Here is a 16,297-nt window from a genome sequence, read left to right as displayed (position 1 = left end):
CACAGATGTCATTATCATCAATCATAACCCAGCGGCGGCGAGCCGTTACAGTCTACGATCATCCTTTTGTCTAGCTAAGCAAGAAACGGGATTCCACTCTGAGCATGCATGAGGGTGAAAGGAAAGGAGAAAATAAGAAGGTCACTGGCTATCAGACTTTTCTTTCCCGTCCCTGTATATATAAATAAGCAAAGCAGGCAAAACAACACGTAACAGTTCGTTCACTAGTCTCTCAGGACATGACCAGCGCGAGCAGAGCCATGCGGCAATAGAGACCATACCGCATCTGCATTGAACAAGGTCAGCAAATTCCCTCAGGGATGGTATCACAGCGGCAAAAACTCACCTGTCTAAAGTACGCCGCCCGCTGGTCAAAGTCCACCTCCTCCGCGACCTCCTCGTTTCTCGGCAGCGGGTGCATCACAACAACATTGCTCTTGGCGTGCTTCAGCGTATTGTAGTCGACGCGATACGAGTTCTTGACGCTCTCGTAGTCGGCCAGGTTCGAGAACCGCTCCTTCTGCACGCGGGTGCAGTATAGGACGTCGGTGCGAGCCAAGATCTCGGGCGTGAGCGTTTCCGACTCGCAGAGCAGCTGCCCGGCGTCCACAAGGTGCTGGCGGATGGCTGGCGGCAGGGCAAGCGCCTGCGGCGACACGAGCTGCACCTTCACCTGGTAGTGCCGGAGAAGGTAGACCAGCGAGTGGACCGGTCGACCGTAGAGCAGATCGCCCACAAAGGTGATGGTGTGGCCTTGCATGGTGCCCAATTCCTCCCGGATGGTGAACAGGTCGAGGAACGCTTGCGTTGGGTGTTCTTTGCTTCCATTGCCGCCGTTGATAACAGGGACAGGGCTGAACTTCCTGGCTATATCAACCGACTTTTCGTCGGGGTGGCGGAGGACGACCGCGTCTCCGTAACAGGCGAGGGTCCGTAGCGTGTCCTGCAGCGTCTCGCCCTTCTGGACCGACGACGTTGATGTGGTGACGGCAATCGTCCTGCCACCCAGGCGCTGCATCGCCGCATCAAACGACGCCGAAGTCCGGGTTGAGGGCTCGTAGAACAAAGTGCACAAAAGGCGGCCACGGAGGATATCTAGGACGCCTTCTCGCTGGACACCGAGACGCATCTCCTGAGCGATATTGAAGAGAAGGTGCAAGTCGGCACGCGTGTACTGTGTCACGGATAAGACGTGAGACTTCCTGAAGGATGACGGCGCGGACAACATTTCCTGAAGTGGCGAAACTGTAGGCTGCGCCATCAGGGGAGGGACAAGGTCATCCATAAGAGGCACCCTAGGCGGAGGTAGGACAGACTGCGCGTTATCTGTGACTTTAGACCTGCCGTACAACGGCCGGCCCAGCTGGCCCTGGCGCTTCCCATCGGTAGCATCGGTGGTTGGAGAGAGGGGATGGTGCATGGGCCTCACTGAAGGCGATAAAACTGCGGCCGTCGAAGGCATCGCCCCGTGCGTGGACATGTCGGTTCCCCTGGCCGGGACCGGCAGGATGGAGCCGTCGAGGCAGACGATCTGGTCCTGGAAGGTGACGCGCTGAACTGCGGCTTTCACAACTCTGCCCGCAAAAGGGGACCAAGAGCTAGTGGCTTCCACAGTGTAGGGGCGGTCAATCTCAACTTCCACACTCGTACCGACTTGATCATGCAACTCGAAAATCTCACGGGGGTTGTCATGGAGCCGCGTCCTGATGTCGTCAACGGTAAGCTTGCCTTCGGTGACCGACGTCAAAAGAAGGGGGAGAGCGTCGGCAATCCCAACCGCTATTTCTGTTGGCTTCTTCAAGAAATGGGCGAGCTGGTACGGCAGACTGCCGATAGAGAAGACATCAATGGTCCGCATATGCTCCCACAGAGCAGCTTGATCCTCGACCGTAGGCAAAAGATGGCAACCAGGATAGTCGGCCTGCGACAGATAAAGAGAGTAGATGGACACATCGCATGTAACCTTGAGTCCCTTCTCCTTGCCGAGGGCAATGAGCTTGATGTCATCCTTGGTCGTCACCGCAGTCACGTGAATACGGCGGTTGTGCAAGCTCGCAAGGAGAAGAATTGAGGCCAGGTCGGTTGTCCTGGCGTCTGTGATGATAGGCTTGTGCGTCGGCCAGGCGTCAAAGTGCGCCTCCACCGTCGCAACCTTGCTGATGTTGTCCGACAGATGGTTGAACGGGATGAACAGTGAACCGACTTCGCCCGCGGCATGGCTGATCTGGCTGGCGTTGTCCGAGGTTGCGGCAATCGACAAATTGAAGTCGCAGTACCCGCCGCGCTTGCCGTTCTGTTGGGCAATCTTCAGTGACTTCACATCCGAAATGGCGCCGTCCTTGCCAACCGGCATGATGCGGATCATGCTGAAACCGGCCGCAATCGAAGCCTTGGTCACCTCTTGGAGATCAGAGCTGTCCCTAGAAACCAAGCCTGGCACAAACGCTGCGATGTTGATCAGCCCAGGCAGCTGAATGGTGCGGTGGCTCGTCTGGTAATCGCGAATGCTGACGTTGAGCTCCAAATGCCTGGCGAGAGCCTCCACGAGAATCTTGGCATTCTTGACGTTGGTGACAAGCGGGATTTGATAGTCAACTGCCATACGACGGGTCTGGTATCCCTTGCTCATGTAATTGGCAGGACGCCTGTACCTGTTGTTGGATGGCAGATTGATATATAAGTCAATCATGTTCTTGGCGAGATGCTGTGTGAGCGAGTATTCGGACTTCTGGCTGTCCTCTTCTTTGCCGAGGACCTCGAGATACTGCACCTGCACCCCGTGGCTGCCCAGGAAGTCTGCGGTTCCCGCTGTGGCGAAGAGCTTGTAGCCCAGTTCTTGCAGTTTCTTGATCGAGGGAAGTAGCTCCTCCTTATCTTTGTAGGATCCAATCGAGAGCAGGATGTTGTTTTTGGGAATCTTGAATCCCGTAGAAATCAGAGCCTTCAGGTATGCTTCATACTTGTCGGCTCCGAACGAAGCGACTTCTCCAGTTGAAGCCATCTCGACACCAAGGACAGGATCAGCGCCGGACAAGCGCGAGAAACTGAACTGCGGAACCTTGACGCCGACGCAGTCCGCAGGCCGCTCGATCTTGGGATATTCTTCGAACGGAATGCCCACAATCGCCTTAGTAGCCATCTCAATAAGGTCGACCCCCATGACCTTTGAAACAAACGGGAACGAGCGAGAGGCTCTAACGTTGCACTCAATAACCTTGATGTCGTTATTCTTGGCGATGAACTGAATGTTGAAGGGACCCGTGACGTTGAGGGCATCTCCTATCTTGCGGGTGGCCTCCTCAATGCGCTTGATGGTTGTTTTTTCAAGATCCTGAGGTGGAAGGATGAGTGTGGCATCTCCGGAATGGACACCGGCATTCTCCACATGTTCGGAGATGAAGTGGCACACGACTTTGCCGTCCTTGGCTACAGCATCCATCTCAATCTCCTTGGCGTTCTCAATGTACTTGGTGATGACGACGGGATGCTCTGGTGAGACGTCGGCGGCTTGTCTCAAGTAGTTCTCCAAATCGCCCTCCGAGTAGACCGTGTTCATCGCCGCCCCTGAAAGGACGTATGATGGGCGCACCAACACCGGATACGACACCTTCTGGCAGAAAGCCTTTGCTTCTTCGAAGCTTGTCAGCTCCTTCCAGGTCGGCTGATCAACGCCAATCCTGTCGAGCATGCGGGAGAACTTGTACCGATTCTCCGCAGTGTCGATCATCTCAGGGGACGTGCCAAGAACATTGACGCCAGCACGCAAAAGAGGCAGAGCAACATTGTTGGGCGTTTGGCCACCCATCGCGCCCAGGACGCCGAATGCGGCCTCCTGTTCGTAGATATCGAGCACGGTTTCCATGTTGATAGTCTCGAAATACAGCCGGTCCGCCTCATCGTAATCAGTGCTTACCGTCTCGGGGTTCACCTAAAAATCTGTCAGCACTGGGCTTTTCCTTGGATTCATTTGTTGTTGGGAACAGAGAAGGGGGATGGCTGTGAGGCCGGGGCCGGGTGGAAACTAGGGTCGGGCATCTTGGGGAAGGCGGAACCGGGGCGGGACCGGGGGCGGGGGCGGTACAAAGGCGGTGGACTGTGCTGGGGGATAGGAATGGTGCTGGGGCAGGTGCCGGGGGATACCATGGAAACGGAAGGAACCATGACACTTACATTAACCATGACGGTCTTCAAGCCGTGCTCACGCAGTGTGCGGATTGCCCTAACCGAGCACCAGTCAAACTCCACGGAAGACCCAATCCTGTACACTCCAGAACCAAGCACCATGACACCGTGGTCGTCGAACGAGATATCATGCTCGCTGGCATTGTAGGTGAGGTAGAGGTAGTTCGTGGATGACGGAAACTCGGCGGCGACGGTGTCGACTTGCTTCACAAAGGGGGTAATGCCGGCCTCTTGCCGCATGCCCCGCACGGCGAGCTCGGTTGAGCCCCAGAACTTTGCGATCTGCCTGTCGCAGAAACCCAGCTGCTTGGCACGGAGGAGCATGCCTGGCTGGAGGGCTGCACCGTTTGCCTTGAGGTCCTTCATCTGCTTGGCGAAGTCGCTCAAGCCCTTGAGCCTGTCGAGGAACCACTTGTCGATCTTGGTCAGCTCCCAGATCCTTTGGACTGAGTAACCGGCGCTCATAGCATTCGCGATGGCGAAAAGGCGCTGGTCAGAGGGTGTCTGAAGCTCGTCATCGATCGACATGAGTGCCGGCGTCTCGTTGAAGCCGAGATTGTGGAAATCGATGGCCCGGATGGCCTTCTGGATGGCCTCCTCAAAGGTCCTGCCGATGCTCATGACCTCACCGACACTCTTCATGGACGAACCGAGCTGGGTGGAGACGCGAGTAAACTTCTTCAGATCCCATCGGGGCATCTTTACCACGACGTAATCCAGTGACGGCTCGAAGCAAGCGCAAGTAACCTTGGTGACTGAGTTCTTGATGTCCTTCAGAGGAATGCCGAGTCCCAACTTGGCTGCGATGAAGGCGAGCGGGTAGCCAGTGGCTTTGGAAGCTAGCGCCGAAGATCTAGACAATCTGGCGTTGACCTCGATGATGCAGTACTCCTTGGAGAAGGGATTGAGCGCATATTGGATGTTGCACTCGCCCACGACGCCGAGGTGGCGGATGACATTGACGGCCGTCGTACGCAGCATGTTGTAGTCTTCATCGGACAGCGTCTGGGAAGGGGCCACGACGATGGAGTCGCCGGTGTGGATGCCGAGCGGGTCGAAGTTCTCCATGTTGCACACAGTAATGCAGTTGTCCTGGCAATCTCTCACCACCTCGTACTCAATTTCCTTCCAGCCCTTCATGCTGCGCTCAATTAGGACCTGAGGGCTGGCTGCGAAAGCTTTGTTGCACAGATCAAGGAGCTCGGCTTCGTTGTTGGCAAAACCGCTGCCGAGACCACCGAGGGCATAGGCCGCACGAACAATGACGGGGAAGCCAATGTCCTTGACAGCTTTCAGGGCTTCATCGACATTGCTGGCTGAGGCGGACTTGGCGCACTTCTCGCCAATCGACTCCATGCTCCGGGCGAAGAGCTCGCGGTCCTCGGTGGTGATGATGGTGTCGATCGGCGTACCAAGGACTTTGACACCGAGCTTCTCAAACTCATCCTTGAGCTGGATGCCCACTGAGAGGGCAGTTTGCCCGCCAAATGTGCAGTAGATGGCATCGGGCTTTTCGTAGAGGATAACCTTGCGAACAAACTCGGCGTTGACAGGCAAGAAATAGACCTTGTCGGCGAGACCCTTCGAGGTCTGAATTGTGGCAATGTTGGGGTTGATGAGGACGGTGTAAATGCCTTCCTCCTTCAACGCCTTGATCGCCTGACTGCCAGAGTAGTCGAATTCACCAGCCTGACCAATGCTGAGGCCACCGCTTCCGAGAACAAGAACTTTCTTGACCGAAACCCGAGGGTGTAGCCTGTTATTCTCTTCGACCGTACCACCGGGGAACTGGACGCCCTTCTTCAGCAGGCTGCTATCAGCAGCGCAGTCCGCGACCGTCTTGATGAAGACGTCAAAGAGGTATTCGGTGTCCCGAGGGCCGGGTGTGCTCTCGGGGTGGAATTGCACGCTGAAGTGCGGCCTGTCAACATGCATGACGCCTTCGTTGCTGCCATCGTTGGCGTTGACAAAGAGTTCCTGCCACCCGGCAGGCAGTGTGGCAGCATCAACGGCATAGCCGTGGTTCTGGGATGTGATGTGGCACTTGCCCGTCACCATGCTGGTGCAGGGAATGTTGTGGCCACGGTTACCGAATTTGAGCTTGATCGTCTTGGCTCCAGCAGCCCTGGCAAGTAGTTGATGACCCAAGCAGATGCCGAAGATGGGTGTGCGGTTTTCGGCGAGGGCCTCGGCAACGCGTTTCACCGTCGTTTCCAGAATAGCCGGGTCACCGGGGCCGTTGGAGATGAACAACCCATCGTACTTTTCGCCACGGAAATCATAGTCCCAAGGGCACACTAGGACCTCCACACCGCGCTTGAGGAAGCATCTCAGCTGGTTGTACTTCATACCAACGTCAAGACAAAGAATACGGATGGGGCGGCCCGAAGGGTGCTTTAACGCGGAGGCCTCGGGCGGCCGGTACAGCTTCGGCGCCTTGATGGACACTACAAAACGGTGAGCGGAGAATTGGCCTCATTGTATCTTCGCAACTCACCCTCTGCTACAAGATTCTTCTCATTCGGATTGAACCAATCAATTGACTCGAAGTATGGCCTCCAGTCACCCGTCGTACCGGGGAGGGAGAGGCCATCGACATTGCCATTGACCCCGTTGGTCAAGTCCTGTTTTTGCAGCAGCATGCGGCCCAGCATGCTTCCCTTTTCACGGATGCGCTTTGTCAAGGCCCGAGTGTCAACACCGTACATGGCAGGAATTCCCTGCTCCTTCAGCCATGTTCCCAGGGAGGACGTCGCGAGGAAGTGCGAGAAATCTTCACCGGCATATGTTGCGGTCACTAGACCGGCAATGTGAATTTGCGACGATTCGAAATGAGCAGGGAGATCACCCAGGAGCTGATCGAGAGCATCCCTCGGAGGGACACCGTAGTTGCCGACTAGGGGGAAGGTGATCACAAGGATCTGACCGCGGTAGGAGGGGTCGGTCACAGACTCTGGATACCCCACCATGCCCGTCTGGAAGACCAGCTCACCGGCGATGCTCTTGGGAGCACCGAAGCTGTAGCCCTGGTAGACGGAGCCATCCTCGAGCTCTAGGGTGATGAGGCCTTCGGATTCCGCTTTGGCGATGGCCGCTGTGGCCGGTCGATGAAATGTAGCGGCCATTACGATTGGGATTGCAGGCACAGAGCGCCCACTCCAAGAATTGAGGTGAAAGAAAAGGCGGAAGAGAATCCAAAACGGAAAACGACGGCGACGGGGGTACGGTATGAACAAGCAGGTCCTGGAAGCTCAGGAGATCCCCGCGGGGGAGGTCTTCACTTTCCGACTGGGAATGATGCCAGAGGTGCTCGTTTCACCGGCAAATCGTCATGACCCAGCAGTACCAGCCCTTCTGCATAGACAGAAAGGGAATAAGGGAGCAAAAGTGAGGACTGGGAACGGTGAAGAAAATTTGTAGGCGGTGATCAGCCCCGCCACAGCACACAATGGCTTTCGCCCAGCCCACAGCACCACAACTTTTTTCGAGCACGACGGTGAGCTTGCTAAGGTTGCTGCGGGGTTCCCTGTAGGGCCTGGATGAGATCAAATGCATCGGAACAAAGAATTTTTTGCCAATGCCCAATCAACGCGAGGGAAGCGCGTTTTTGGCGGGGTTGTTCGCGTGGGGTCGACTGCGAGTCCAAGCTTTGTTGCATTCTTGCTGTCTTGTGGTTGGCCCGTTCGCCACCGCCCAAAGATCGGAATTTTTAGCTCAACGATTGAAATCTCCTACACCGGAGTCGAGAATCGCATTCGAGATTCTGAATGCCCATCGCCCGTGACGATGGGGAGCATTGAAAAAAGAGAGTTCTGGAGTGTTTGACAGGTCAAGTTGACTTCCTTCGTCCAGTTTCGTTAAGTGTGATCAAGACCAAACGAAAATAGGTCAACTGAAAAAAGCTCAACCGCTCGACGATCAATGTCACGATCCATCCAGGGCTCGAACCTGGAGCCTCCTGATTACCCCGATCTGTGAGATCGTAGTCAGACGCGCTTCCAATTACGCCAATGGACCTTGTGTTGTTAGTTGAAGGTGGTGGTCGTTCGAAGAGAAGAAGAATCCTGGATGCTTTCCCCACCAAGATTGGAGCCGGCTTCTATCAAAGCCTTGTGTCCCGGGCCGAAGGAGTGAGTGGGTCTCCGGCTCGGGGCCGGTCAGCCAGGGTCCATGGTGACTAAGCCGATCCGAACCGCATCGACCACGCTGCATCCGAAGAACGCAGGATTCTTATCGCCAACGGTGTACATACATAATGAAGCATCCTGCTCCTAGGGTGTCGAGGGTGTCACCAACGTCTGAGGCTGCGTGGAACCGACACACCTGCTTCCCAGACTCCGTCAACGGTATTGAGAACGGCAAGGTATTGTGCTGTGTAGCACTGTTTATGCAAGCTGTTGAGTCTCGATCAAAAACTGCCATGGTTCTCATAGCGAATGTAGAACGTACCGGTACACCAGAATCTCCCATATGATCTGAAAGTCCAATTATTCTCATCTGAACCAACAATGTCGAGAGCTGAGCAGTCTCAGTTATTTCTACTGTGTATTCGTGCCTCCCTGTCTCACAACTTTGAGGTCGCCATCACATTCACAGCTGAACAGTTGCGGATGCTGTGCCTGGTTGGCGCGGGAGGTGCTGCACGGGCCACATCGGGTGACACTTGAGAGATTGCAGGCGGCCTTTGCCGAGGAGCAGCAGACCAGGGATTGCAGCTTCGTTTCCACTCGAGTGGGTTCAATTGTTCGCACCATTCGTTCCAGCACATGTTGGAAGTTGGCAAACTTGCACTACACGCTGAGAATCACGCCTCAGATTTGTTCAGGTTATGTGATTACCTATTCGTATCTAGTAGTGTATGTGCGAAGTATCTCGCTGCAAGGCTTCTTCTGCATTTTGTCGGTGTGCCCGACACCGAGAGGGGATTGCTTCGCAGTGGTCAAGAGGACGTTGCATTGTGCATTGAAGCTGCAGCCGTCCTGCAGCACTCGCCGCAACCTTCGTCCAGGAAAGGACCCTGGATTGGACCCTCAACGTCAGCCGAACTTGCGGTCATGAGGCCACCTTGGGATCGGCTCTCCGTGATGGCGACATTCCCTATCCCAGATCAGACAGGCGCGGTATCAGCAGGAGGGATGGGGGCATGTGGTTGGTGCGAAGCCGCCAGATGCACGCCGGGTTCCCGTCTGCGAGTTCTGTCAACCACTCAAAGGCAACCTTGACGAACGCTCTTGGCAGCGTGCCCACTCCAACCCCGCGATTCGTTGCCGCCTCTGGACAGCATCAGCTAAATGCAATCGGGAGCCTCTATTCGCCAACAGACAATGGACAAACGCTACACAGGCTCTGGCGGTGCGGCCTGAGGATTGTAAAAATTGATCCTCGGGGAGAAATCCAAGAGGAAAACTACCTAGAGCCGATTTATCCTGACCACCAACCTTTTTATGGTGTTGGTGACTATCCCTGATGGCGCGAGGGTGTGTCTTGGTGTGTTAGTGCTCGTGACAGGGGTGTTCCCGGCCTGCTCACCTCGTGCTCGACCCCCGGCGCTCCTTATCACCCCCGACCTTTTCCGTCCCGGCGGGCTACTCGCCCATTCCCTGTCTCTGCTTCCATTCCTCAGCAAGACGCGGTTGCTTGCTCAGAAGGAGCGCATTCCGCGCTTCTCCCTTGCACCTCTTTCTTTTTTCTCTGTTTTTCGGTCTTGGGAGATTCGTCGAGGGACTTGGAGACCTGGAGATTTGGAGACGCTCTGCAAAGGTGACAAGAAATTGCACCCTGGGCTTGCCCACAGATCGCCTCGGTGAGACAGGCATTGTGTATCGCCGGCTTGTTGCAGCCTTTCCGTTGAAGGCACAAGGCAAAACGTGTTCGGCGTGCTTCCGACGACATTGGCCCTATCCGAAGTAGCAGACCGACCCCGACAAGCACCAGTCTCCGACCATCCCATGGCGTTCGGATGCCTCTATTGACGCGTCGGGGCACGCTCAGCCCGAAACTAGAGGATGTTGTCCGCATTATTGCGACCCTTCCAGGGCACCAATGCGTACAATGCCGACGCCGCCGACGTGGAGCAGGATCCTACGCCCCGCCCTTCGCCAGCGCAGTACAGCCAGCATCGCCATGCCACTGCCGATTTCACCGAGGCCGACGACGATGAGGATGAAGAGGAGGAGTCCGCTCATGGCGAGCAGTTTCGCTACCCTGTCGGGAGCCGCTCCCAAGAGGACGAAGACGGCCTGGCTCGGTCGGCCGGCCTCTTACCTCTATTCGCCGCCGGGCACCTAGGTGCGAGCGCCCTTCATGGCCTTTGAGACCTAGAACCTATTATGCCGCTGACAAGCAATCTAGACTCGCTACCTATATACAGCATAACGCACGCGATTCGCATCATCGTTCAAGCCAGAATCGAGACTACACTGACCTGGGAACAGTTGAGATCTCCCCAGGTGTCCCAATTCCTAGTCAAGCCGATGCAGCAGCAGATCCGAACACAACACTTTTCTCCCGGCACACTCTATGCCTTGATGGCCAATTGCTTGCAGTTTGAGAAAGAGGGACAGTTGTACCTGGGGAACGCCGGCATAAGCAGCACGAGGGCAAGGGTATGCGAGCTGCTCGCCATGAAGCTGCTCAAGGAGTACACCACTCGGGAGCTGATCGATGCCCTTTCTTACGACTTCTACCCGCTCCAGGGCGTCTCGGGATCGCAGACTCCTCTCAATGCAGGCAGCAGGCCCAAGACAGCCGCTCTCAGGACCTCGACTCTGGAAGTCGCCATCCGGGCGTCCGCCAAGCACTTTCTATCCCATCCCCTGGTCGTACAGCAGCTTGAAGCCATTTGGAACGGCGCCATCAGCTTCTGTCCTACCCAAGAGCCGTCACAACGCCAGGATCCTGGGCCTAGTGCTGATGGCAGCAACCAATCCAGGCGTCAAAGCACAGTGCGTACGCCGTTACTTGGTGGCCAGCAGGCTAAGGAGGACCCCGCCCGCCCTCAGCCGCTCCCGTCTGGTCGGCGGCCTGTCACTCTCTACGACCCTCGCACCGCTTCGCTATTCAAGTTGTCTAGGCTGCGGGTCCCGCGTTACCGGCAAATACTCTCCGCGTGCTCTCTCGTAATATTGATCGGCCTGTTCCTGGCTGTCTTGGCCCAGCGATCAAGCAAGATCACGTCGCTAGAGCTTCTCTTTTGGTTCTGGAGCGCCGGCTTGATGCTCGACGAAATTGTCGGTTTCAACGAGCAGGGCTTCTCGCTTTACATCATGAGCTTCTGGAACATTTTTGATCTGGCCATATTGCTGTTGTTGATTGTCTACTACTGCATGCGTGTCTACGGCGTGTTCCTTCTAGACCCTCACAAGTGGAACGAAAATGCCTACGACGTCCTCGCTGCTAGCGCTATCCTGTTACTGCCCAGGGTATTCTGCGTGCTGGACCACCACCACTACTTCTCCTGGCTGCTAACGGCTTTTCGGCTGCTGGTAGTAGATTTGGTGGCCGTTTTCGTGCTCATTTTGGGGTGCTGCAGTGGATTTTTTGTGTTCTTTGCGTTCTCCAAGAACTCAGAGGACCCATATGCGCTGGCCTTCAAGATATTCCAGGTTTTGATGGGTTTCACCCCCGGTGCCTGGGACGTGTGAGTGCAGCGAATCGTGATGTAGGCCCTTGTGAAACTGACCGGCTTACTAGGTGGTCGTCCTACAACTGGATGGGAAAGGGGCTCATGGCCCTCTTTCTCATCATCTGTCACTTTGTAGTGCTGTAAGTCAACACATATGTGGTTGAATCGAGCAGGCTGACGTCGGATATCAGAACCATCCTCATCACAGTCTTGAGCCACTCATTCACCTCGATCGCTTCCAGAGCGAATCAAGAGCATCAGTAAGTCTGGTAGCGAACAAGCCATAATTGGATCCAAATTGACATCCCAGGTTTCTGTTTGCCATCAATACAATCTCCATGGCCAAAAATGATGCCCTCTTCTCTTACGTCGCTCCCGCCAACATTCTGGCATGGGCTTTGATGCCCTTGAGATACTGCATGCCGCAGAAACAGTTCGTCTACCTGAACCGGGCAGTAGTCAAGGCCACTCATTTCCCGCTGCTATTCTGCATTTACTTCTATGAGAAGTATTTCTTGGCTCCTGGCATGTACGAGGCGACGGACCTCGTGGATAAGCCTTCACGTGGTCGCCAGCGTGGCATGCCCTTCGCAGACGCGGCAGGCAGATCCGCCTTCTTCAGCCCCAGCATCCGAGTACGTGAAGAGTCGGTTTTTGACTTCCAGAAGGACCGCGCACTGGAAGAGGTCTTTCGGCGTGCACCGGACAGCGCTGTCCTGCGAACGCAAAGACGGAACGAGCGGCGCAAGACGCAAAATGCGATTCGGACATGGATGGACCAGCATGACGCTGGATTCAATACGCCCCCGAATTACTCGACTCAGAATTACTCAACGATCGACAGCAGGATAACGAGTGACTGGCACAGGAGGTTGAGCATGAACCGTGAGAGGCCCTCGAGGTTTCCGAAGCATTATTCCGACATTAGATCGGCCGCAAGCGACCCCGCCGATCTCATCTCAGATGCCGCTTTTCCCGCGGCGCACGAGCTCTACAATGACGGAATCGCACGGCGGGATTATGCTATAGAGGTCAAAGAGAACACGGACGGAGATGCTGACGGAGATGACGAGTTGGTAACCAACGACGAGGACGAGGAAGATAACGCGACGAACAATTTGGATGACGGTGTTGCTGCCCGAGGGGAGGCCATTGAAGAAGACTACTTCACGACGCCCGTCGCCACACGGTTTGCCAACGCAGATCACGCCTCGCCCGATTCTCCTCGCCCTGCCACCTCTCGACGCATGGCGCTGCATCACCGGACTTTATCAACCAATACCATCCTATTTGCGCCTGAGGAGCCTGATCGGCCATACAGCGATTCCTCTGCCTCCGCCTGGCCAGCAACGACCCCTCGCCCGTTATCCCATCCGATCAGTGTCCGGCACTCTCCCGCCGCAACGCCAGGCACTCCGCGAGGCGCTGACGGCCGTCGCTCTCCACGGCGATCGCTGTATCTGGCGTCCCGCCCGCGATTTATTCCCGACACCCCTGCTGGCAGCGCAGTTCGGACAGTGCTCCACAACCGCACGGGCGGCCTGACCTTGGACATCCCCACTAATACCATTCCTGTCACCGGCGGCGGCGGCAGGAAAATGCCAGCCCGCCGAAGATCCTTGGTAGATTTCGAAGTATTCTCAGACCCCCATCTCACTGCGCAAGCAGGGGCAGATGGCCCGTCCAGCCTGCCTACCACGGCCACGGGGAGCGCCGCCATGTTCCCGTCCAAGGCACAGGACGAGCAGCTGCGACATGCCGCCGCCGCCGGCAGCAGCGGCAGCAGTACCCGCCTGAACAGAGCCATGCTGGCAAAGATGAAATCCCTCGAGGACAGTCTCGGCCACATGGTTCGTCAGATGCGGGTGCTGAGGATGTCGGTGCCGAACACGGCGCATAATTCGGATGATGGTGGTGGTGCTGATGAGGCTGGCGAGCACCAGCCGCAGCCGCGGTTCACGGTCGGGTCGGATCCTTCCTCGTCTGCCGTGGGTGCAGGCGGTGCTGGCGGCGGCGGCCCTGTCATTGAGGTTGCTGTTGCTGCGGGTGCCGGGGTAGGTGGCGGGCATGGCAGGGCCGGGATGCTGCGGAGATCAAGGACCACTGGGGCTGCTACTGGTGCTAGTACGCCAAGGAGAATGCCTCTGCGCAGAGGGGTCGGGGTTGGGTACTGGAGGAGTCCGCCACCGGACAGGCATTCGCCTGCTAGAGAGAGAGGAGGCGGTACGATGAGTAATCATGTCCGTGGTGAGGCGGAAATGGGGTTCGAAAAGGGGAAAGAGAAGGGCAAGGAAAGGGAGAGAGGAGTCAGGCTGTCGAGCAGTTCGCTCGGGGATAGCCCGGCTATGTCGCCTGATTTTCAGGTTGCTGTTGTGACGGAGTTCGCTGCTGCTCAGGAGGCCAGGTCTTCGCTGTGAAGGTTGGTTTTCTGTTTGGGATCATGTCATGCCGTGTCTTGGCGGGCTGAATTTGCTTGATTTGATTGCTGCGAGCGTCTGTTTTGTCATTTTCCATTTGGGCGTGATGTGGACTGGTTGTCAACTGGGTGCATTTGGATGGCGTTCGAGCGGGCTGTGTATTTTCTGAGTTGCTCTCATCTCAGCTCTGGTGCTGCGCGTGGAAAGGGGGACGATAATCTTCGTGGTTCAGTCCTGTGTGGTTTGGCCGTATACCATTGGTATACCCTTAGTAGTACTGGCGGAATGGGGATGTTTGTGTCATGGCTGTCTAGTTGTCCTCCGTCTGGAACGGGGTTCTATTAGGTCACCTTGGAACCTGAAACGGTTCGCTGCCAGTCGATGAACCACAAGTGATCATCGCTGCTTGCTGCTTCACGGGCTTGTGCCACGAAGCTCTGCTGTTAGCCGTGTGTGGGAGTGCCTGAATAAGAGCTTATGGCGGTGAGATCCATGGTGGTCTTTTAAGAGCCTGGTAGACACAAATGGCATCTGCCTGTCCTAGGAACTATGTCATCGATTGTGCATCTGGGAATCCGCCTCGGCAAGTCATCGCTATGCTAGCTCTAGTTCATCACCACTGTCATCACCACACACTCCGATACAATTTGGGCCTCCCTCTACTCTGAATCCGCTGTGCTTGAGTTTCTCCCCCTTTCCATTTCCACAGCCGGCCCGAAGCTGACACTCTAGACGACCGAGCTATCATCTAATACGGGGATTGCTAAGTAGTAGTGGTGGTGATGGTCTCTCGCCAGGAACAGTTGTCCTCGGGATACTAGTAGTACCGTAGTAATCTATGGAACAACACTCCAAAGGGGAGGGAACCTCAGATGCCGCCCCCGCTGCGGTCAACGCTGACGTAAAAGTTGCGGGCGGCCGAGTTCTTCTGGGCCAGCTCGTTGTCGCGCAAGGTGGCGGCTACGTGCCTGAAGCCGAGACCAGCGCCTGCTAGGGCCAGACCGGCGAAGGTGAGGGCCGGGTGGCGGCTGTATGTATGGGAGAGTTTGTTAAAACAATTGTATTGTATTTTGGTGGATTGAGTGGTTGGTATTTGCAGGACAAAGCTGGAAGAGCTTCATGTTGCAAGCGGGAAAACACTAGGTACTTACGTGAGAATGCGTAGGGGTGAGGTAGAAGAGGGTGAGGCTCGGGTAGGGTCCATGATAGCTGAAGCAGGTTTGTGGATGGTGTGTGGGTGGTCCTCTTTGACAGCCTTTGTTCTCGCAGGTTGAACTGGAGATTGTGGCGGTGAAGGACAGCAAAGGGGAGGTTTGAGAAGAACGATGGAAGCTCTTGAATTGAGATGAAGAGAGTGCCTATCAGTCACTCTTCAATAGCGAGCACATGTACTGTACAATACAATACGCCTATGACAAAATGCCGTTCATTCAGACAGACTCCAGAGGAGCGCGAAGTTGTAAGAAAGGGTGGAATGGATGGAAGTCAAGCAGCAGCTAGGTAGTTTCATATCACCAGACGAAAATCAACCGGTTCTCATCCGCGTCACACGTTGTGGCCTACAATCCCATCAATGGGTCTCGACCCAGACCTAGTGTAAGCCACCAGACCGGGGTAAGTGGCACGCGACACACACCCCGCTACTGCCAAGTCGTCCACCGGTACGAAGTAGGAAAACGGTTGTAAATTACGAGATCCGAAAACCGATGGCGTTACACATGGCTGTAAGGTGCATGTAGTGTAACGTATTGAACGAAGTTGTACTTTACGTACGTCAAGTACCGTATATAAAGTTATAAACACTGTATACAGTACAGTACCTCCGCCTCTGTGTAAACAGGGCACTGGCGGTACCTAAGCACTATTGAGTTGCTATCTGACCTAGAGAACACTAAACTAGAGAGCCATGAATAACACCGCAGACTGATATCAAGACTGTCCTGCTTAGATTTCTGCAGTTTGGTAAGGGAGGTGTAAATGAGGTTAGGAAAGTAGCCATCACGTTGCCCCACCCTATGGTGGCCTATATATATATACCGTTCGCTTACGCTAACTTGCACTGCACCTATATAAG

At 55.6% G+C, this 16,297-nt stretch overlaps 3 protein-coding genes and 1 non-coding gene across 4 annotated transcripts; 1 reads left to right on the top strand and 3 right to left on the bottom strand.

Annotated features, from left to right (window-relative positions):
• Positions 1-232: 232 nt before the first annotated feature.
• Positions 233-7,307, bottom strand: N656DRAFT_719065 (carbamoyl-phosphate synth; the record flags this gene model as incomplete). The annotated part of the gene is made up of 4 exons (XM_064812334.1): positions 233-286; positions 347-3,928; positions 4,171-6,629; positions 6,680-7,307. The coding sequence occupies 4 exons, from the start codon at positions 7,305-7,307 to the stop codon at positions 233-235; spliced, it is 6,723 nt and encodes a 2,240-aa protein (XP_064665489.1).
• Positions 7,308-8,109: 802 nt separating this feature from the next.
• N656DRAFT_t141 lies at positions 8,110-8,199 on the bottom strand. The gene has a single exon. It is a non-coding gene; the product is annotated as a tRNA-Arg (tRNA).
• A 1,988-nt stretch (positions 8,200-10,187) lies between these two features.
• On the top strand, positions 10,188-14,223 carry N656DRAFT_718953 (uncharacterized protein; the record flags this gene model as incomplete). The annotated part of the gene is made up of 5 exons (XM_064812320.1): positions 10,188-10,470; positions 10,534-11,821; positions 11,875-11,946; positions 11,998-12,066; positions 12,117-14,223. 5 exons carry the CDS (start codon positions 10,188-10,190, stop codon positions 14,221-14,223), a joined length of 3,819 nt encoding a protein of 1,272 aa, XP_064665488.1.
• Positions 14,224-14,821: 598 nt separating this feature from the next.
• Positions 14,822-15,755, bottom strand: N656DRAFT_784671 (uncharacterized protein). The gene is made up of 2 exons (XM_064816224.1): positions 15,375-15,755; positions 14,822-15,251 (listed from the first exon to the last, which is right to left on the bottom strand). The coding sequence occupies exons 1-2, from the start codon at positions 15,425-15,427 to the stop codon at positions 15,092-15,094; spliced, it is 213 nt and encodes a 70-aa protein (XP_064665487.1). The 5' UTR covers positions 15,428-15,755; the 3' UTR covers positions 14,822-15,091.
• Between the last annotated feature and the right edge of the window lie 542 nt (positions 15,756-16,297).

This window comes from Canariomyces notabilis (assembly GCF_033297395.1).
Source record: "Canariomyces notabilis strain CBS 508.74 unplaced genomic scaffold N656scaffold_36, whole genome shotgun sequence".
Lineage (NCBI taxonomy): Eukaryota > Fungi > Ascomycota > Sordariomycetes > Sordariales > Chaetomiaceae > Canariomyces > Canariomyces notabilis.
This window is presented reverse-complemented; position numbering and strand designations above follow the sequence as displayed.